We start from the raw sequence: 21062 nt of genomic DNA, 5'->3' as shown, positions 1-21062 counted from the left end.
ATCGGTCTCCACACTCAGGGCCCCGGGAGGCTGCGCCTTCGCTCGGTCCGGGATCTGACTCCAGCCCAAGTCTCACAAACCGGGGGAGTGTCTGAGCCTCAGCCAGGGCGCTCTTGGGGCCTGGTGGGGTCCCAGGACCCTGGCTCAGGGGCCGTCACCACCGCTCACAAGCGCCGGGAGAGGGGGGTCTCGTGCCTCGGGTCCCGGGCGTGGGCGCTGCGGAAGAGTCTGGAGGCTCCCGAGGCGCCGGGAGCAGGAGCCCAAGCCGGGCGCTGGCGGGAACAGGGCCCGGGCAGCCCCCTCTCCCGGTGATTTATGGCCCCTCTCCACCCACCACCGCGATCTGAGTGCCGGCCGGCGCCCGCCGCGGGAGGCGCCCACTGCAGCGCTCTGCGAGCCCGGGCCGGGGCCCCAGCCCTCCCGCCTCTCCGACAGCTTGCAGCCGAGGCCGGCCCGCCGTCCCCGGGGAGCCGCCCGCGCTCGCCCCCAGCCCGGCCGCCGGCGACGCCGCCTCCAATCTGCCGGCGGGCGCAGGGGGAGCGCGCGGGGAGTCGGCCTGGAGGCCACCGCTGACCTCGCCCGCGGGAGGAGAAAGTTTCCCGTTCCGCCCGGCCTCACGAGGCTGCCCTGGGTCGGGGCTGGGATTTAGGGGGAAGCGGGCGCCTCACGATTCCGCTCGGGGCTCGGACGCTGCGCCCCATGCGGGGCCGGGGTCGTTTCCCGGGATCCCAGGGCCGGGGGCAGGAGAGCGCGGGGCCGGGCTGGGCGGGCCGGGGCTCCGGACGTGCGGCGGGCGAAGGGCGCCTCGGGCCGCGGGTTCCGGCCGCAGGCGCGCGGGCTGCGCTCCCTCCACGGCCCGAGGGCTCGATCCCCGCGGCTGTGCGGAGAGGACCAGGCCCCGGGCGCTTCAGAGCCGCCCGCCGTCCCGAGCCGGACCCGGAGGCCGAACCCTGCAGGGCGTGGAACTGGGGTCCCGTGGCGGGGCGGGCCGGGCGAGGGCGAGCGGGATCCACCACGCGTGGCCCTGCTCTGGCGCGCGGCGGCCCCGCCTGGACTCGGAGGCTGTTGGCGGAGAACCCCAGCGCGGTCAGGTTCCCGAGGCGCAAACGCTGCTGCTCTCCGCCCGCCGCCGCGGAGGCCACGGCCTGGAGGCCAGGCGGGGCCCCTGCTCGCTTTGTCCCTTGCGCCGCCGGCCTGGGCGCCCTGACTCCGGGGGCGCGATCTTCCCACGGTCTACGCCCCCCCCCCGGACGCCCACCTGGCCTTCCCGCCTCCGCGAGGTCGGCAGGGCGCGCAGAGAGCTGCGAGTTGCCTTAGGCAGGAAACGTCTAGAACCCAGCGGGAGAGACGCTCGGAAAACCGGGAGACTTCATTCAGTTCTCCCCCCCACACACACACACTGGGACACGGGGCTCACTACACACGCACGCGCCCCTCTCCGCGGCGTTTGGTTCCTTTCTGTTGCTGGAAGAAGAACGGAAAAAAAACGAGGGGGGCAGAACGGGGGTCCCGGGCGGCCCGCGGAGGAGCGGATTGCACAGCGGGGGGCCGGGGCCAGGCGCCCCTGCGAGCCGCCCACCCTCATGAGGACCTCGTCGTCCACCTAACGACACCGAAGCGCTGGGCCACAGTCGGCTCTGCGCCGTAATTAATTCAGTGTCTGTTTTAATCACACGGAAAGGGACTCGGGGAGCGGCTGGCGAAGCCGTGACATCACCCCCAAAATCGGCCGGAGCCAATCAGCGGCACCACTCCGGGGACACGTGGGCGAGCCCCCTTTAAAAAAAAAACACACATACAACACAACGAAAAAAAAAAACAAAAAACCCACCCAGCCCCAAAGTAAAAGTGACACAAGTTCATTTTTTTTAAAGGAAGGGGGGGAGGCGACGGCGCGCACGGAGGGCGGAGAGGCGCTGTCCGCGGTGCTGACGGCCTCTGCGCGCGGGCGGCGGCGGCGCAGAGGACCCCGGGCAGGTGCAGCCGTCATGAGCCGCGGGCCGCCGCCGCCGCTCTCCGCGGTGCTGACGCCGCCGGGCCGGTAGCGCGGCCCGGGCCCCTTGCTCTCCTCGGCGCTGACCCCGCCGCCCTCCGCCACCGCTTGCCCGGAGAAAGCGTGGGGGTTTGGATTTTTTTTAAGCCGTTCTTTATTTAGATTCCAACGTCCTCGCGTTGCGTCCGTGCCAAAGGGGCCCTCAGGCCCGTCCTTCTCCTTGGCGCTCCCCAACTTGGCGCGCCCTCCCTCCCCTTCCTCCCTGACACTCCCACCGCCCCCCCTCGGCTCGGCGGCTCGGCACGGTGCTGCAGAAGACGCGCTGAGCCCTTTCGGATCTAATGCGCAGAGGAGATTGGCCCAGAGCTCCCGGGCTCCCCCAAGGCTGAACTTCGTCCAAGGTGCCCTCAGGCTCCCTGCCCGCCTTCCCCATGCCAGCCCGCAGCTAGGGGCAGGGGCAGCGGCGGCTGGGGCTGGGGGTGGGTGGGGAGCTGCTGGGCAGGACAGGTCGCAGCTTGGCTATGGAAGGCTCCAATGGCTTTGGGATCGACTCCATTCTCTCCCACCGTGCGGGCAGCCCCGCCCTTCCCAAGGGGGACCCCTTGCTCGGGGACTGCCGCTCACCCCTGGAGCTGAGTCCGCGCTCGGAGAGCAGCAGCGACTGCTCCTCCCCAGCCTCACCAGGACGGGACTGTCTGGAGACGGGCACCCCGCGGGCAGGCGGGGCACCCGGCCCAGGTTTGGACTCCCACCTGCAGCCCGGGCAGCTCTCCGCCCCAGCCCAGTCGCGCACTGTCACCTCCTCCTTTCTGATCCGGGACATTCTCGCTGATTGCAAGCCACTTGCGGCCTGTGCGCCCTACTCCAGCAGTGGGCAGCCAGCAGCCCCTGAGCCTGGAGGACGCCTTGCGGGCAAGGCCGGGGAGGACTTCAGAGACAAGCTGGACAAAAGTGGCAGCAACGCTTCGTCGGACTCTGAATACAAAGGTAAGAAAAACGGGAGGGAAAAACGGGAGGGAAAAACCTGGAGGGAGCGCTACGTTTGTAAAACCGGCATTTAAAACTTGAGCACACGCGTGCGGGAACCTGCACATGCCCACCTCGGAGTGCTCCCAGGGCCCAGGCAGAGCGGCCGGTTTGGTGCGAACCATTCAGCCAGCCCCGCGGCTGTGCCCTTTGAGCAACAAAGAGCCCAGCAGGGGGGCGGGGGGGGGGCAGGGGAGGGTCCAGTGTGCTCCGGGAGAGGCTCCTCAAATGCACAGAGCAAACTTTTTAAACTTCTGCTGGTACCAACACTCGTCCAGCAGTGCTGGTGGGCAGGAGTGGGGCTCCTTCCAGGCCAGTGGGTCTCTGGGAAAAGACCTTGTGAGAGCACTGGAATGGCCCAAAGGCCCTTGGCAAGAGCGAATGCCTGTACGAAGAATTTCAGCTACAGCCTTGAGAACTGTGAGAACTGCCCGTGCTTTAATCTGAATTTCCAGGCGGGAAGCGTGGCCGGCTTTCCCTCCGTCGGCCCAGTGTCTCTAGCGAAAGAAAGGCTGACTTCAAAATAGAGCTGCAGCCAGGTGGCTGTCGGGGAGCAGATCCGCAGGGAAGGACGCGGTACCTACCCAGAGGTTCTCGCTGAAATCGATTCGAAATTGCAAGGAAGCCACGGACGCCAGGCTGTGTGCGAGCCCCAGAGATTCCTGAGGAACTACCTCCGCTTTCCCCGATGGTAGACTGGCTGCCCGGCTACTTCATGTTTACAGAGCAGGCCTTGGGAACTCTTCACTCCGTCCTAGGAACTACGGGGAAAGGGGGAAGGCAGGGAGGGAAGCAGAAAAGAAATTGTCCCCTAGTCCCAGCCTCGGCCTCGATGTTAGTTAGCTCTTGTTGGGGCCAGAAGCACCAAGTCCCTTCTAGGAAGAACGCTAGAGGCAGCGAGCGAAAAGCGCGGAGTACAAGGGCTCCGGGGGAGAGATCTGTGCCCCATCCAGCAGGAAACGAGGCACTCGCAGGCTGCTCCTGGCTGCTTCGGTGGCATCATTAATTTCTGGGATGTTTTTCCTGAGACAAAAATGCCTCCCTATAAAAGCAACTTGTTTATTGTCCCTGGGAGGGGCCCTGCACCTGCACCAGGACTTCATGAGAATTTTAGGAAGACTCACCTAGGAAGACGCTCTCCTCCGGACCAAGAATTCGTCTGCGGATATTGCTCGGACTTCAAGCCGAAGTCCGGGTGGGGCCAGCCCCATGCCACATCCCAGTTTCTCTCCACTTCCTCCAAGAACATGGCTGAGGCTCCTTCAGCCTGGTTGGGCCCCCGCCCAGCTTAGAAAATATCCAGACTGAGTTGGAGCCCCCCAGGAAGAGATCTAGCAGGGTGTGGATTCAGCAACCCACAGGTTCAGGGTGTGGGTTCAGTGTTCCCGCTCCGTGGCCTATTCCAAGTGCCAAAACTTGCTCCAGAGAAAGACAGGTGTGTGTGTGTGTGTGTACAGCGAGGAGGTGGCAGTAGGGAGCGGCACACATATATATATACATATGTATATCAAATCTATATATTGAGAACATCATGCTTTACTATTGCTACCACCACAACAGCATCCCCAGCTTTATAGTCAGAGCCAGCGCAAGGGCAGGACTCCCCAGCCTTGCGTGGCAACGTCTGGTATGTACGGGTGCTGAAACACTTTGCCCGCAGGTAGGATTTGGAGGAGCGGTTTAAGCTTATTGGAATATCAATTCCCTGGTGATAATCTGATCAGAGAGATGTCCACACATCCCTGAAATAGGCTTGGCGGACGGGGCTGGAAGTCCACTCTCCCGTCCCCAACACCAGGCACTGCTGCCTCTGTGCTTTCAAAGCTGGAGAGGGGGGAAAGGAGGAGGCCCATCCGCCGAGGCTGCATCCCCAGTGGCTTCTTCAGATCCCCAGTTGGGAAGCCTGGCCTGGGCAGATGCGCTGAGCCAGACCGGGGTGGGCACTTGAGGCCCTTGCCTTCCACGCTGAGTCATTTCTCTTAAGGAGGGCCGTGGGGGGTGGGAGGAGGCCCTTCACGCACAGGAGGGAAAGGAGCTGCGAGCAGGCTTTGATGCGGGGGGAGGGGGGGGTGATCGGCGGCTCAGGCACCGGAGTCAAGGTCGATGCAGGGAGCCCACCAGTGGCTTTGCAGAGGGGAAGGCCTGGAGCTGTAGGACAGTGCAATGGAGCCTCCAGACCAGAGTGCGGGAAGTCGAGGCCCCCTGGGCTGAACCCACCCCGGAGGCCGAAGCAGAGCCCACTCCAGGACGTGCTGGGGACACACTGGAGAAAAACCCCGGTAGCCGACCCACTGTTTCGATACCACGAGTTCAGCGACCACACACTCCCCACCCCCTGCCCCTCACCGTGTGCACCTCAGTCCTTAGCCCTGAGCAATGGGAGATGGTCCTTACGAGCCATCCCAGCCGGTTCAGGTTTGAAGTTTGGATCATTGCGTCCTCAAACCTGTTTAAACCTTACTAGCTTGCACAGACAAGAGCGCTAGTCCCGCCATCCTCTCCTGCCCGGACGAGGAGGGGAGCCCGGCGCTCCGACCAGAGGCGGCGGGAGGAAGAGTTCGCCCTCCGCTCTCCACGCTCCCGGTGCCGGCTGCCCTCCCTGCCACAAAGCCGCCTTTCCGGTTGAAAAGTCTCGCTCCCCAGTGGCTCAATTAACCGGATTATTGTTTCCTACAGAGAGAAATCAACTCGCATTCAGCTGAACCCTGTCACCGCAAGTGCCAGGCACAATGAAACTCACCATACAAGAAGATAAAGAGGAAAGAAAGGGGGCAGGGTGGGAGAAAGTCGCAGCCCACGGCCGACTCGGAGAGTTGGGTCCACCCGGTTGTGTATTCGCTGTAGGAGATGGAGGGAGAGCATTGCGTTTGTTCCGTGCAGCGAACGAAAGAGCGTGCACTTTCGTTGTAGTCAACCCCCAACTGAAGTGGACCCAGCAAGTCCATCCTCAGTCCTCAGGCGCAGGCACCCGGCGTGGGCTGCAGCCACGACTGCCAGGTGGACGTAGCTGGAGCCACGGTGGGCAATGCGACCACAACGAAACCCGGAGCCCCGCAGGGCGCACGCCCACGGCCAAGCGCCCGAGAGGCGCGTTGTTTCTCCCGGTGCGCGGCGCCCACCCGGGCGGTTCCTAGGCAGCAGGTTTAAGTCACAGAAAACCATCACTGCAGATTCCCACGCACAAAGGGGCAGGCGCGGGTGGGTGCGGGTGCTGGTTCTGCAGGACACTGCGCGCGAGCAGGTTTTGCCCCCCAAACTCGGGGCCTCGGGCGCCCTGCCTTCCCCTTAGGGATGTGGCTGGGGAAGCCGAGCCCACCCCGACAGAAACCCTGGGTCTCCTCGCAGGGTTCCCTGCCCCGCGGCGGGTCGGGTCGGCTTCCCGCCCAGCGCCTCTGACGGTCCCTCCCCGGCGCGCAGCGCTTGGAGGGGGCGGGGGGAAGCGGGTCAAGTTTTCTTCGGGTTCGGGTTCTTTCCCCAGAGCGGCCAGCGGCGCTGGGCCTCGGGCACTTCCTCCGCCGCCCATCAGGGCTCACGCCCTGCGCCTGGAGGGTGGGGCGGCGGAGGTCGCGGCTCCGAGCGGCTGCGGCTGCGGCCGCGGCCCCGCGCGCTCGGGTGCTGCGGGGCCACGGCGCTGGCGCTCGGAGCCGCGCTTCTCCGGAAGCCAGCGGCCAGCGAGCGCCGAGGCCGGGCCCTGACGCGCCGTTGTCTCCGCAGTGAAGGAGGAGGGCGACCGCGAGATCTCCAGCTCCCGGGACAGTCCCCCGGTGCGCCTGAAGAAGCCGCGCAAGGCGCGCACCGCCTTCACCGACCATCAGCTGGCGCAGCTGGAACGCAGCTTCGAGCGGCAGAAGTACCTGAGCGTGCAGGACCGCATGGAGCTGGCCGCCTCGCTCAACCTCACCGACACGCAGGTCAAGACCTGGTACCAGAACCGCAGGTGAGCCCCGCTGCCGGGTAGCGGGGAGGGAGGGAGGGAGGCAAAGGTCCTTCTCCCACAGCTCCCGGAGGGGACCCTGGACTGCAGACTGGCACCAACCCCTTCCATTCGGTGAGACTAGGAAACTGAGTGGAGGACAGAGGCTTTGCCCAAAGTTTCAGTGTGAAAGGACAGTGTCCATTCAGCTGGGACAGGAGGACAAACACATGGGCCAGCAGAGGCCCACGCCCTGTCCCACCCCAGCGGCATCCAGGGCCTCCCGGCCTCTGAGCTCTCCCAGTGGAAGCCCCAGGCCACGGGACAAGAGGACCAGTTGGCCCTCGGGACGCGGGAAGCCCATCCAGTGCAGGCGGCCACTGTGGCTGCCTCTGAGCTTTCCACACTGGGCTGGTTGTGCCTCGCTGGGCCTTTGAATCACAAAACCGGAGGGATCCCCCCCAGCCTGGCTCCTCCTGGGGGCAGAGTGACCTGGAAACTGGTGCTGGGGCGCTGGTCGTGGACCTGGCTCCTAATGTCCCATGGAACACTCTCATGGGTGTAGCATCCACACACGCAACCCACGGAGTGAGGCACTCACGCCCGTGGTCATTTGCATGCTCGGCCGAGGCAGGACCGGCGCTTCCCATAAACAAGCCGAGAACACACAGCCCCATTAATAATAAATACCGATTACTGCTCCAGGCATCAATAATTAAGGCCCGCTACAGTAATTACACAATTATGATGATGATGAATAATTCAGGGAGAGACGACACGGGGTTGGGGTGGCTGAGCCCACCTCGGTGGGACCCAGGCTGGCCCGTCCAGCCTCACCTGGCGGCTGAGCCCAGGGGTTCCCGCCAGCCTGTGGTCTCCCGACTCCGTGACCACACAGGCCTTGGATCGCGGTGTGGAGAGTGGCAGGGAGGCAGCGTAGGTGGGGGGATGCGCGCCCCGCGCCTCAGCACCGGCCCCCGCGGTGGTCCGGGGACGGTGGTCCGGGGACTCCGGGTGGCAGTTTGTGTATGTGTGTTGCCGGGGGAACCCACACTCCTTCCCATCCTGTCGCCCTCTCCAGGGTGGTCCTGTCTCAGGAGGTCTCCCCTGGGGACACACGCGGGGTCCAGGGACAGCGTGCAGCTCCCAGGGCCCACTTGCAACTTCCTGACCCTGATCCTGGTGGCAGGATCGGGGTGGAGCTCCGTGGTCGCAGGGCCTAGTTTAGAACCCTGGGCTCGCTGCTGTTCTTGATAGAATCGGAACCCGAGCTCCAGGCCTGGACAGTGGGGGTGTGAGCCAGGCAGGCCGGGCAGGAGGTGAAAGGAGAGGACGCGCCGGGAGGCGTGTGGACGCAGCCTGGCGCCGGCGATATATGGACGGCTGGCTGGGGCCGACGGGGCCGCGGGGCGCGGGCTCCCCAGGCACCCATGGCCCTGACCCGGCCGCGCGTTTCTTTTGGTCCCCAGAACTAAATGGAAGCGACAGACGGCCGTCGGGCTGGAGCTGCTGGCGGAGGCAGGCAATTACTCAGCGCTCCAGCGGATGTTCCCGTCGCCTTATTTCTACCCGCAGAGTCTGGTATCCAACCTGGACCCGGGCGCTGCGCTCTACCTGTACCGCGGCCCCAGCGCGCCGCCGCCCGCCCTCCAGAGACCTTTGGTGCCTCGCATCCTCATCCACGGACTCCAGGGCGCCAGCGAGCCGCCCCCGCCGCTGCCCCCGCTGGCCGGAGTCCTCCCGCGCGCCGCGCAGCCTCGGTGAGGCGCCCGCCCGCCATCCGCCCCCGGCACGGGGTTCAGCGCCCCTTGGGGTGGGGGCCGCAGGCCCTCCCTGGCGCCCCAGCTCGGTGTCCCCGCGAGGGCCAGATACCAGGTCCGCCGAGGCCTGGTCCCCGGACTGCGTCCCCCTAACCCTCCTGGACGCCCGCCTCCGCTCGCGTCTCTGTCGCCCACCCCCAGCGCAGCGCCCCTTTCCCTCCCCGGAGCGGGCAGGGGTGACCCCCGCGCTTCGCCCTGTCCCAGCCCGCCTTCCAAGCTCCAGCTGGACACCACCCGGGAGCGGAGAGGTGCGGGGACCCCGCGCCTCTCGCCCCCTCGCCGGCGGCCGCGCTGTACATACCGTGTGCAAAGTGTATATGAAGTTATTTATTCGTGACCCACGAGCCCGTGGCTGTGTCCGTGAACAGTGTCCGTGCCGTGTCCTCCCCGTCCCGGGCGGGGCGGGCAGGGGTTGGGGGGCTCACCCTCCCACCCCGACCCGGCCCCACCTCCGCCCGCTCCCGGGGTCAGCCAGGCCTCCCGGGCTCTTTTTTTAAATGTCGAAATAAACTTCTTACAAATGACCAGGCGCCTGTCTGCGCTCAGGCCGCTGCCCAGCCCTCAGCGGCGTTTCCCTCCCCCGGGACCCGTTGCGGGGCCCCTCTTCGCTCTGGTGTGGTGAGGGCGTGCGGCCCCCGACCGCACCCACTCCGCGGGGCCCTGGAACGAGGGCCCCTTCCCCTGGCCTCAGTTTTCCCGTCCCTAACGAGAGCGCACTGCGCTCCTCCTCCCCCTCCGTGCGGTCCCGAGGGCCGGTGGCGGGAGAGGGCGGGGGTCAGAGCCCTGCCTCCCCCGGCTGCGGGCTGGGCCTCGGTGCCCCGGCTGAGCCCACTCATCTGGCCGCGACAAGGGCGCCGGCAGCTGGTGACCGGCCGGCCGGGCTCGGGCCGACAGATGGGCTTCGAGGCCGCTCCCCCATCCTCCCCACCCTCCCCTGCCGGAGCTCGGGTTGCCGACCGACGTTGAGTGCCGACGCCAAGGCGGCACCGGGGCGCCTTCTCTGCGATCCTGGGGTCACCCCGGGTCCTGCCTCTCACCTCCCCCTTCATGGGGCGGGGCTGGAAACCGCGATCAGCGCAATCCCTTCCTTCGCCGGCCCCAGCCCGGGCTCCAGCGTCGGGGGAGGGGGTTTCAGTCTCAGGCCCCCGATCAAAGGGCCAAGGTCACCTCCTGAGACCCGCCCTCCCTGGGGAGGGGGGCGCAGGTGCTCCCCCGCGCACGCACCACCTGCAGCTCTCCGACCCTGGAGGAGGCAGCGGTGCCCAAGGCTGGGAAGTTAGGGGCAGGACAGCCTGGTGGTGGTGGTGTGGGGTGGGCTGTGGAGACCTTCGCCCTCCACCCCCACCCCCACCCCGGGGAGCCCAGCCCCGCTGCCTGGCCTGCTAGTTTCCTCCCCACCCCCCAAGCTTTTTCTTCCCGGGCCGGAGAGGGTATTATTCTAATTTTGCAAAATGCACAGCAGCTAATTAAGTCGAGCAGCCCCTCGGCCGCCGAGTCCTTTTGCATGTGAAAGGGGCTGGTAAATCCGCAGCTCGGGCTGCGGCGGGGCCGGGGCCGGGCCCGTCCCCAACTCAGGGTTAATGAAGTGGGAAAGGAGTCTCTCACAGCCTCCTGCAAACAAAACCCCCCATGCAACAAACCCTGCCCAAATCCTACATGGATTGACTTAAACCCAGGGGATAAGTGCTTTAAATTAATCTCATTGAATAAGAATGAGGCCAAACAAAACTCTTTAAAATCATATTAAAAATCTATCAAAGGACAACTTGCACTGGTGTGCTTTTCATTTGGTGGACGTGAGGGCGGCCTCACATTTACACAGCGCCAGTGTAAACCAGACACAGTCCCAACTATGTAATTGTCCTTGTACCCCGAGGCGGCTCCGTCTCTTACATTAATGAAGAACAAGGCTTCCCGACAAGTCGATAATTACAATATTTTAAATTGTCCTGCACACGCCTCGCCGGCTGTAGGAACTCCACAACCTGTGCGGTGAGGTGGCCCTCAGCTCCTATCCACTTGGAAGGCTACACTGCTCTCTCTGCTCTCAGCCCTGGGGCTGGGCGAGTTCTCCTTTAAGAGATGGGTGGTGGTGAGGACCCCAGGCTCAACAGGCCAGGCACCTCTCACTCAAAGGGCAGGGGCAGCCAGGTTTAAAGCAGTGCGGCTCCACCCACCAGCCCTGGGAAGCAGGCAGGGATGGGGGCAGGGCCCTGGGGGCCGTTCAGGACACGGTGGCTGGGTTTTAATGGCATCCAAGGACTCAGGGCTGACCCGCAGGGCAGTCTGGGGTGCACCCATCTTCAGAGGCCCCACCCCCACTCTTCCCCAAATCTGTTTCCCTTTCACCTCGGAGGGAAAGTGAAAATCCAAAGAACCCACTGGGCTGTAGCGGAAAGGCCTTTGGCTGAGCTCCGGCTACTCCCGGCTGCTCCCAGGGTGGACGGTGCTGCTCGCCCGCCATCAGCTCTGACTCAGTCACTGGCGGCCAGGGATCCCGGCCCCCCAGCGGGCTTGTGAGAACCAAGGCCCTTCCGCAGGGCGGGCAGGAGGAGGTGGCTCAGCGGCCCATTTATTACAGTCCAGACTCTCCCTGGTTTCAGCAGAGAGCCAAGCTCATGGTAACAGAAATGGGCGAGTTTGGGACTAAGAAGAGGAAGCCTGGTTAAAAACACACACAATTAGAATGTGTGCGGTGGAATTGGGCTAACGCTTTGCCTGATGTCTGAGATGTGTGATCTGTCAAGAGCTGTAACAGGAGAGCGGTTTATTTTACGGTTATTTAAGTTTAGATAATCTCACCCAGAATCTGCTAAACTCACGTTTCTTTATTACCTGGTGCAGAATACTGCTGTCACTGAGCAGCAGGCTCACAGGGTCTACGGCCAGGGACCCTCGCCGTGGGTGTGTGGGTTCCAGGCTCAGAACTGGAGCCACTTCCGCTTGGCCGGGTTCCAGCACTGCTCCCTCCAGGAACGTGGAATGTGCCACGGTGAGGGTGGGGCAGGGAGAAACTCTCTCTTGGATCGGCTCCAATCACTGGCATCGATCCTGTTTGTCACACAGCTGGGCTTTATCTCTCAAGTTTGATGCCTCCTTCTCTCACCCACATCGTGTGAGCTACTATTACACAGCAAAGTACGAGAAAGGCGGCAGGTTCGCCCCAAGTCCATGGACACAGGCTTCAGGTGTCAGCATTATGAACGTCACCAGCTGAAGCCAGCAGCCCCAGCCCCACCCTGCCCCACCCCCTGGGGGCGGAGGGACACGCCCTCACTGCCACCTCCCAGCCTGGCCGAGTGCTCTTGGGGGTGGTGGGGAAGCTACTCAAGCAGAGCCTTAATCTCTAACCCTGGAGGGCTGCATGGGGGCAAGGCTCCTTTTCCGCTGGGGTCCAAATCTTACATTTATTGGGGAACCAAGGCTCTCCAGGGGTCTCCTTTCAAACCTCCCAGAAAACACAATGGCAGCGGGGCAGCTGGGGTCAGATCACAGCACAAAGACCCCAGACCTCTCTCAAGACCAGATGGGGTTCGGTGGGGGGCACAGAGCGGAGGCGCGGGGGAATCAGAGGCTCCCGTGGACGTGGACGTGGCAGGGGCACGTGCTCCCCACGGCAGATGCGCTGGCCCAGGTCACAACACTCCCTTGGTTCTCCGCGACAAAGCTCCTGTGTACGGAGCAAGGGATGACTCGACGTCCCCCTATGTGCAGGTTCAGCTCCAGTTGCTAAGCCGCCCCCCAGCCTTGCTGACGGACGGACGGACAGGGCTACGGTGGAGCGCCGGCCGCAGGGCGGGTCAGGTTGGTCCAGGCTGCCGCACAGGCGCCTCACCTGGATGCAGGTGACGCCCGGGCTGCCCCAGGATTCCATCAGGATCTCTGCCGCGGGGGATTCAGAGTGTCAGAGGCCGCTGAGCCCCGATCCTGCAGGGGGCTCCAGAGGACGCCCCTGCCAGCCCAGGCCCTCCCGGGCTCCGCTTTCATGGAGAGCGCTTCTGTTTCCCACGGCCGAGGCTGCCGGCTCTCCTCCCTCTGTGTCTGTCCTGCCCGGTGACCACGGCCTCCAAGCCACTGGAGTACTCGGAGCGCAGGATCTCAGCCAGGCGGCGGCGTTTGCTCTGGGTCTCCTTCCCGAGGGCAGGCCTGGAGAACAGGAACAGCGCAGGGGAAGAAACTTCGTTATTCTCTGCTCTCCGGTTTGGGAAGAGGCGCGTGGCAGCTGGTTCCGAGCCCGCGCGGCTGACATTTTTGTATTAACAGAGGTACAATCCCTTCACTGGGGCTTGTTTTGATATTCTATGCACCAGAAGATTAGATACTGCACTGACAGATTTTCATAACGGTGGCAAAATATCATGGCATTTTTAAAAGTGAGGCTTTGTTGTGTTGTTTTCATGGGAAAGAAAGAGCTACACACCCTCCTACTCCGGCGGCAAACCAGACCGCAGCTTGCTGAAGGATGGGGAAGCCCACCTCCCACAACGGGAGGGTGTGGGGCTGCTGGCGCCCACTGAGCTCCCCAGCAGCCCCACACCCCGGGTTCCAACAGCAAGGGCCGGGTCATCAGCCCAGATACCGCAGACTCTCAAACCAGAGTGTGGGCGCCAGTCTCTGGGCAGACCCAGGCCGAGAGCTCACCACAGAGCCGGGCTCCAGAGGGAGGTGTGTCCTCGCCCCAGTGCCCACTAAACACGCCAAAGGTTGAAAATCAACCCAGGCGCTGCGTCACAGCACCTGTGCTCACAAGACAGCAGCCTTAGCACCTGATGGAAGATCAGAGGGGCGGTTTGTAGTTCAATCACACGCGAGAAAAATGATGAGAACCACAGAGGAAGACACGTCTTAGGATAAGATTTCAACCCAGACGACGACAACACAATCACTGACAAGCCCATGCCGCCTCGCAGCCTCCCTCAAGCCAGGACGGGCAGCGTCTTGGGAGGCGAGAGTCACGGAATTCTAACAGCGCGTGGCGTGGGCCCTGCTGTGCTCCAACAGCCAGGGTATAACCCCCCTGCAGCTGTCAAAGCAGCGCCCACCCTCAAAACCCAGCAGCCACGAACAGGGTGAGGCTGTGGAGTGCAGCAGCCCAGCAGGACTGGGCTAAAACGGAGCCCAGGCAGCAGCCGCTCAGCACTGCTCCCTGCTGTCCCGCACAGAAGAAGCCGGCCACCTGTGCTGGGCTCGGGGGTCAGCGGAGTGCAGGGTCCACTGCGTACACCGACCGGTTACTGAGACCAGACACCCACAGCCAAGCCTTCCTGGGTCCGTGAGGTGACCTGGCACATCACCTCCTCCACCCCCACTCTCACCTTCTCCATCCCACCCTCTCACCTCCTCCAGCTCTACTCTCACCTCCTCCACCCCCACTTTCACCTCCTCCATCCCACCCTCTCACCTCCTCCACCCCCACTCTCACCTCCTCCATCCCACCCTCTCACCTCCTCCAGCTCTACTCTCACCTCCTCCACCCCCACTCTCACCTCCTCCATCCCACCCTCTCACCTCCTCCACCCCCACTCTCACCTCCTCCATCCCACCCTCTCACCTCCTCCACCCCCACTCTCACCTCCTCCACCCCCACTCTCACCTCCTCCATCCCACCCTCTCACCTCCTCCAGCTCTACTCTCACCTCCTCCACCCCCACTTTCACCTCCTCCATCCCACCCTCTCACCTCCTCCACCCCCACTCTCACCTCCTCCATCCCACCCTCTCACCTCCTCCACCCCACCCTCTCACCTCCTCCAGCTCTACTCTCACCTCCTCCACCCCCACTTTCACCTCCTCCATCCCACCCTCTCACCTCCTCCACCCCCACTCTCACCTCCTCCACCCCACCCTCTCACCTCCTCTAGCTCCACTCTTTCACCTCCTCCACCCCACCCTCTCACCTCCTCTAGCTCCACTCTTTCACCTCCTCCACTCCCACTCTCACCCCCTCCACTCCCACTCTCACCCCCTCCACTCCCCCCACTCTCACCTCATCCACTCCCCAACTCTCACCTCCCCCACTCCCTCTCTCACCTCCTGCACCCCCACTCTCTCACCTCCCCCAACTCCCTCTCACCTCCTCCACCCCCCACCCTTCCTCCCCTCCACGCCCACCGAGTCAGGGACAGTAACTCCCCTGATTGCTATGAGGACAAGTCACTGTCCGAGCCCACGGGTCCAGCACGTGCAGAAGCCAACACACAAACCCAGGCCGAGGGACTCGGAGCCTTTGCTCGCCCACCAGGCTGCTGTCCAGAGGTAGAGAGCCATTCGCAGGGCAGGCTGACTGGAAGCTGACTGGAAGGCACAGGGGCCAAGGCTGGGAAAGGACCAGGATCTGCAGGGGGCGGTGCCCTGTGGCTGCACTGGGCAGCTGCGGGGCATGGCACGGGCACAGGGGCCACTCTGGGTCAGCAGCTGCTGTCACTCAAGCTCAATGACAGGGAATGAGTGACTCGGGCTGTGTCCACAGCCGCTTCATCCACAAAAGGCGGTGGCGTTCCCAAAATGCTGAGGGATCCCAGCTGGCACTGGGCGCTGGCAGGCGGCGTGGGCTTAGTCAGAGCTGGACAGGAGGAGACGCGGCCAGAGACGCCCCCAGGCCCGCGGGAGTCGGGCCTGGCCGTGGGGCCCTGCGGACGGCACTCAGCCCTTCTAGAGCCGGGAGGTGGCCTCGCGAGGGGGCACCCAGCCCGTTCCCAACGGAAGGCTCACTTGCCGTGCTTGTCGTTTACGTCTAGTCAGGCTGACTGACAGATGGAGTGAGAAGGTCCTGACAGGGAGGACGGTGCTGCTTCTCCTTGTTTGAAGCTGGGTACTCACGACGTGTGTAATTCTAAATGGAACAACACGAGTTCCAAAACATGCAGAATTCCCGTCAGAACAGTCTCCCCGGCACAAGCTCCCACTTCAGTGACTGCTCCTGTACCGTGGAGGCAAACAGATAACCAGACCCGCCTCTGGTGACTGCACACCACTGGCCAGAGACAGGCAGGCCGCAGAAGCGCCTCCAGTCACACAGCAGCGGCAGACTGCCGGCCATGACTGACCAGAGCCACAGTCCGCGGGGCACAACCTCCATCGGGCAGGTACACACGCACGCACACACACACGCCCCTGGGGTCTACACACACACACACACCCCTGGGGTGTCCCCACACACACACACCCAGGGTCCACTTACATACGCCCCTGGGGTCTACCTACACACACACACACACACGCCCCTGGGGTGCACCTACATACACACGCCCCTGGGGTGCACCTACACACACACACACCCCTGGGGTCTACCTATACACACACACACACACACCCAGGTCCACCTACATACACACGCCCCTGGGGTGCACCTACACACACACCCAGGGTCCACTTACATACATACGCCCCTGGGGTGCACCTACACACACACACCCAGGGTCCACCTACATACACACACCCCTGGGGTGCACCTACACACACACACCTAGGGTACACCTACATACACACACCCCTGGGGTGTCCCCACACACACACACACACACATGCCCCTTTCATGGGGGTTCAGGACCTGTCCCTTCCCAGATCAGGCCAGCAGAGGAAGCCCCACCCCATGGGTGTGTCGAGAGGAGTGTCCGAGGGGGACCTCAGGGCACCGCAGGGGAGGACCGCTCAGCCGGGCAGCTCTCCTTTGTTCTTTGGCTGTGAGCACCCGCGTCACCTTACTCTGCCAGCCCCCAGCTCAGAGGCTCCTGGTGGTCCAGGAGCAGGCAGGGTCCACACCGCCCAGACCCAGACCTCTTCCATAGGTGGGAGAACCTTGGGCCAGGCCCACGGGGTTCAGCTACCGTCACAAGGGCCACCCCACGGGAGCCATGATCCCCCCTTTCTCTTTGTTCTGAGGCCCAGAGTACAGATGGGAAGACGACCCTCTACCCCCGGGCCTGGGAGGGGCACACAAGCCGCCTCTGCCAGCTGCATCCCTCCAGGAACCTGCCAACTTCCTGCCGCCCCACGTGCCCCAGCCCCTCCCAGACAGGCGTCCTGTGATCCTGCAGTCACTAAGCAACCGATCAGTTTATTAACTGCAGGGAAGGCTGCGGGACCCCCTCAGCACCAGGCGGGACCACTCGCACCACCAATTAGGTGAAACCACAGGCGAATCAGCCACCAATACACCCTGCTGCGAAGACCGCTGGAGCAGGGGCCGCGGGGCCTCCTCCCAACTCGCAGGACCCTCCTGGGGGAGGCCCTGACGGGACGGGGCTTGTCCCTCCACTTCAGTCAGGGTCACTCGGGCTGTCACTACTTTCTCTTACGTTCGGCGGCTTTAGGGTCCTGCTGGGACGAAGAGACACCAAAGCACATCCTCTTCTAATCCGCAGGGGCTCCGATTCTGCTTAGTGTAGGGCACAACGTGGAGATCTGTCTCGCGCCCAGGAGTCACCTGGTCATCCACAGGTGCCACTGGGCAGGAAGCCCTCCCCCAGGACCTCAGCTGCCCTCTAGGACACTCTGGGCTGCGTTTCCGGGGCAGCACACATCAACGCCAGCCGTCAGACGCCAGTCACACGGGTTAACAAACCCCTTCTGACTGACCACACGGCTTTAACGTCACCTGCCCACTCCGCGTCTCCCAGGTAACTCCCGCATGGGCGCTTCCGACAACCCCTGTCGACAGGCATTGCCAGCTTCCTGCCTTGGCTAAGGAGAAAACTGCGGCGCAGAGAGGCTGAGAAACACGTCCTGGTCACCAACCAGGACCGCAAGAGCCGGACCGAAAGCCAGGAAGCCTGACTCCACAGCCCGCACGCAGCTTAGTAAACAAGGAGCCCGCTCCTGAGTTCCTCGCATGAGAGAAGTACAACACCAACGCCCACGCCCACGCGATCTCAAATATCAAAGCCTTTGGGGCCCCTGACAAAGTGTGTCTTGAAGGTAAGAGTCCGGGACCCCTGGAGTCAGGGGAGCGGCTGCAACAAGAGGGCCCTCGGTCCAGCACTCCAAGGCGAAGATGGCAGCATGGCGTGGTTCCTGGGGCGACGGCCTGCAGCGGGGGGCCACCAGCCGCCTGGCCGAGCTCCCTCTGTGAGCAGCTCGGTTACTTCCGTGAAGACAAAGCGCGTGATCTAGTAACCTAATTTTAGACAAATGATTGCTCATCGTAGACACTCCCAAAAGCCACACACATACAACGCGTGCAGAGAAGGTCTGAGGGATGCTTAAGCACTGAGGTTAATTTGGACTGTGGCCCATGAGCAGGGGTTTCTCTTTTTTTAAATATTTATTTCAAAGGCAGAGTCACAGAGAGGTGGAGGCGGGGGGGGGGGGGGGAACGGAGGGACGGAGGGACGGAGGGAGGGAGGGAGGGGTGTTTTCTATCCGCTGGTTCACTCCCCAAATGGCCACAATGGTCAGCGCTGGGCCGATCAGGAGCCAGGAGCTTCCTCTGGGTCTCCCATGTGGAAGCAGGGGCCCAAGCACTTGGGCCATCTTCTACTGCTTTCCCAGGTGTATTAGCAGGGAGCTGGATTAGAAATGGAGCAGCCAGGACTGGAGCCAATGCCCATATGGGATGCTGGCACTGCAGGCGACGGCTTTACTGGCTACGCTAATAGCACCAACACCCTTCTTGAGTAATTTTGAAGGTTTTCTCTATTTCTTGAATCTTTATAATGAACACATATTATAATTAAAAACCAGCAAGTACATTCATGTTAAGAAAAGAAACCAAACAAATGGAGTTTTGCTGAAATCTGAAGTATTCTGATTTCCGCATATCAGGAACCTCTTTGCCTCTGGCTCCCAGTAAGTCTCATTCTGTAAGTTTTTTCCATCTTGTGCTGACTGAAACACGGGGACAGGCACAGAGGACTGGTCAAGGGCATCTCTCTGGCCTGGGAGCCTCTGGCTGCAGGTGAAGGAGCCAGGGCCATGGCAGGCTGGAGGGGAGCCCCAGGGACAAGAGGCCGCAGAGTGAGAGTGGGCACCCGGGGTCCTGACGCCCTGGCCAGCGCTCCTGCCAGCTCCACAAAGGCGCTGAGGAAGACTCAGCTAGCGGGGTGACACCTTCCCCCCCTCCAGTCCCCGGATGAAAAGGAACTTGTGGTTTCTGTAAAGCTCTCAGGGCCTCAGAAGGTGCCAGCTGAGCCTTGCTGGAGAGCACGGGGAGGCTTGGCCACAGGCTCCGTGGACGCAGACACAGACTTGCGGCTGCACCCAGCACGGATTCTAGAAGCCGGCGCCATCCCAACTGGCAGGGCAGAGGCCGAGTCAGGGCCTCGAGGTCTCAGCGTGCAGAGGGCACCAAAGCCCTAGGCGGCAGCCTCTGCCTGTTACACAGGGAAACTCTAATCCACAATCCGGACTGCTGCTCTAACACCGGGACCAGGACGAAGAGTCTGACACACAGGTCGGCCAGACAAGAGGCTCTGGCACGGTTAAAAGCAAGAGGCTATGGGGGCCGGTGCTGTGGTGTAGCGGGTCAAGCCGCTGCCTGCAGTACCAGCATCCCATATGGGCGCGGGTTCCAGTCCCGAATGCTCCACTTCCAATCCATCTCTCTGCTATAGCCTGAGAAAGCGGTAGATGGTCCAAGTCCTTGGACCCCTGCACCCATGTGGGAGACCTGGAGGAGGCTCCTGGCTCCAGACTGGCACAGCTCTGACCATTGTGGCCACCTGGGGAGTGAACCAGCGGATGAAGACCTCTTGCCCTCTCTCTCTCTCTGCATCTCTGCCTTTCAAATAAATAAATAAATCTTTAAAAAAATAAAAAAGAAAGAGGCTGTGCAGACACCCTCCGACCCCGGGGAGGGTTCAGTGAACGCGGAGCTGGGTCAGAAGACAAGAGAGTAGCAGTCGGCTCCGATGCACGACGTGCTTCGGCGACAGAAACTGGAGTGCGAGAACCAGGGGAGAGTTCTCTCCAGTGACACGGCCTGGGGGAGCTCACAGCAAGGACAACCGAACGAGGCGCGGGGATTCCTGCTGCACGTGGCCTCATCTGGTATCAGCTGGCTCGTGCCAGGCCAGCCGCATCTTCTAATTCCAGCACTTGGACTGCACCAGCAGCGGGCGAGACCGTCTCCAGCATCCTCCCAGGAGAGGCTGGCTGGGTTCCTGTCCTTTGTTGTCAGCCCTGACCGTGTGACTGAAGGTGCGCCCTGTGGTTCCCGCTGTCTGCAGGTGGCCCAGGTGTGGAGGAAGCTCAGGGTCACTGTGAAATCCCTCTAATCGCCTCATTAGCCGGGGGGACAAGCGGCGTGCTCCACGAGGAGGCAGAAGCAGACAGGAGACACAGTGGTAGAAGCACAAAGCCAAATGTAAAAAAAGCAGTGTGCACACAGCTGCAATTAAGCCAGCGTCTATGAGACGGGGCCCATGGTACCTGACCGCGGAGAGCGGAGGCCAGGGGAGTGGCCAGCGTCTGTGAGACGGGGCCCAGCGTACCTGACCGCGGAGAGCGGAGGCCAGGGGAGTGGCCAGCGTCTGTGAGACGGGGCCCAGCGTACCTGACCGCGGAGAGCGGAGGCCAGGGGAGTGGCCAGCGTCTGTGAGACGGGGCCCAGCGTACCTGACCGCGGAGAGCGGAGGCCAGGGGAGTGGCCAGCGTCTGTGAGACGGGGCCCAGCGTACCTGACCGCGGAGAGCGGAGGCCAGGGGAGTGGCCAGCGTCTGTGAGACGGGGCCCAGCGTACCTGACCGTGGAGAGCGGAGGCCAGGGGAGTGGCCAGCGTCTGTGAGACGGGGCCCAGCGTACCTGACCGTGGAGAGCGGAGGCCAGGGGAGTGGCCAGCGTCTGTGAGACGGGGCCCAGCGTACCTGACCGTGGAGAGTGGAGGCCAGGGGAGTGGCCAGCGTCTGTGAGACGGGGCCCAGCGTACCTGACCGTGGAGAGTGGAGGCCAGGGGAGTGGCCAGCGTCTATGAGACGGGGCCCATGGTACCTGACCGCGGAGAGCGGAGGCCAAGGGAGTGGCCAGCGTCTGTGAGACGGGGCCCAGGGTACCTGACCGCGGAGAGCGGAGGCCAGGACAGTGGCCAGCGTCTGTGAGACGGGGCCCATGGTACCTGACCGCGGAGAGCGGAGGCCAGGGGAGTGGCCAGCGTCTGTGAGACGGGGCCCAGCGTACCTGACCGTGGAGAGCGGAGGCCAGGGGAGTGGCCAGCGTCTGTGAGACGGGGCCCAGGGTACCTGACCGCGGAGAGCGGAGGCCAGGGGAGTGGCCAGCATCTGTGAGACGGGGCCCAGGGTACCTGACTGCGGAGAGCGGAGGCCAGGAGAGTGGCCTCGCAGCGGGGACCCGAGGGGACAGGGTGAGCCCACACTGGG

The 21062-nt window shown here is 63.2% G+C and overlaps 2 protein-coding genes across 5 annotated transcripts in view; one reads left to right on the top strand and one right to left on the bottom strand.

Moving 5' to 3' along the window:
- The first annotated feature begins 2514 nt into the window (after positions 1 to 2514).
- BARHL1 (BarH like homeobox 1) lies at positions 2515 to 8696 on the top strand. The gene is made up of 3 exons (XM_062206872.1): positions 2515 to 2980; positions 6734 to 6956; positions 8402 to 8696. The coding sequence occupies exons 1-3, from the start codon at positions 2515 to 2517 to the stop codon at positions 8694 to 8696; spliced, it is 984 nt and encodes a 327-aa protein (XP_062062856.1).
- Positions 8697 to 10488: 1792 nt separating this feature from the next.
- Positions 10489 to 21062, bottom strand: part of DDX31 (DEAD-box helicase 31) — a 69056-nt gene continuing 58482 nt past the window's right edge. For 2 of the 4 annotated variants that reach the window (XM_062207310.1, XM_062207308.1), the window contains exon 20: positions 10489 to 12898. In XM_062207310.1, coding sequence (XP_062063294.1) covers positions 12657 to 12898 — 242 coding nt within the window. In that variant the 3' untranslated portion in view covers positions 10489 to 12656. The remainder of the gene's footprint in view (positions 12899 to 21062) is intronic. The other 2 variants (XM_062207307.1, XM_062207309.1) reach the window with 2 other exon arrangements.

Source organism: Lepus europaeus, chromosome 12, assembly GCF_033115175.1.
Source record: "Lepus europaeus isolate LE1 chromosome 12, mLepTim1.pri, whole genome shotgun sequence".
Classification (NCBI taxonomy): Eukaryota; Metazoa; Chordata; class Mammalia; order Lagomorpha; family Leporidae; genus Lepus; species Lepus europaeus.
The sequence above is the reverse complement of the archived record's forward strand: the minus strand, read 5'-3'. Positions and strand labels throughout refer to the sequence as shown.

What these genes read in the sequence shown, in the direction of transcription:
- BARHL1 (XM_062206872.1), top strand. Translation starts at nt 2,515, where the DNA reads ATGGAAGGCTCCAATGGCTTTGGGATCGACTCCATTCTCTCCCACCGT. An exon ending in GTCGGACTCTGAATACAAAG is followed by an intron (nt 2,981 to 6,733) that starts GTAAGAAAAACG and finishes TTGTCTCCGCAG; the next exon opens with TGAAGGAGGAGGGCGACCGC. An exon ending in ACCTGGTACCAGAACCGCAG is followed by an intron (nt 6,957 to 8,401) that starts GTGAGCCCCGCT and finishes TTTGGTCCCCAG; the next exon opens with AACTAAATGGAAGCGACAGA.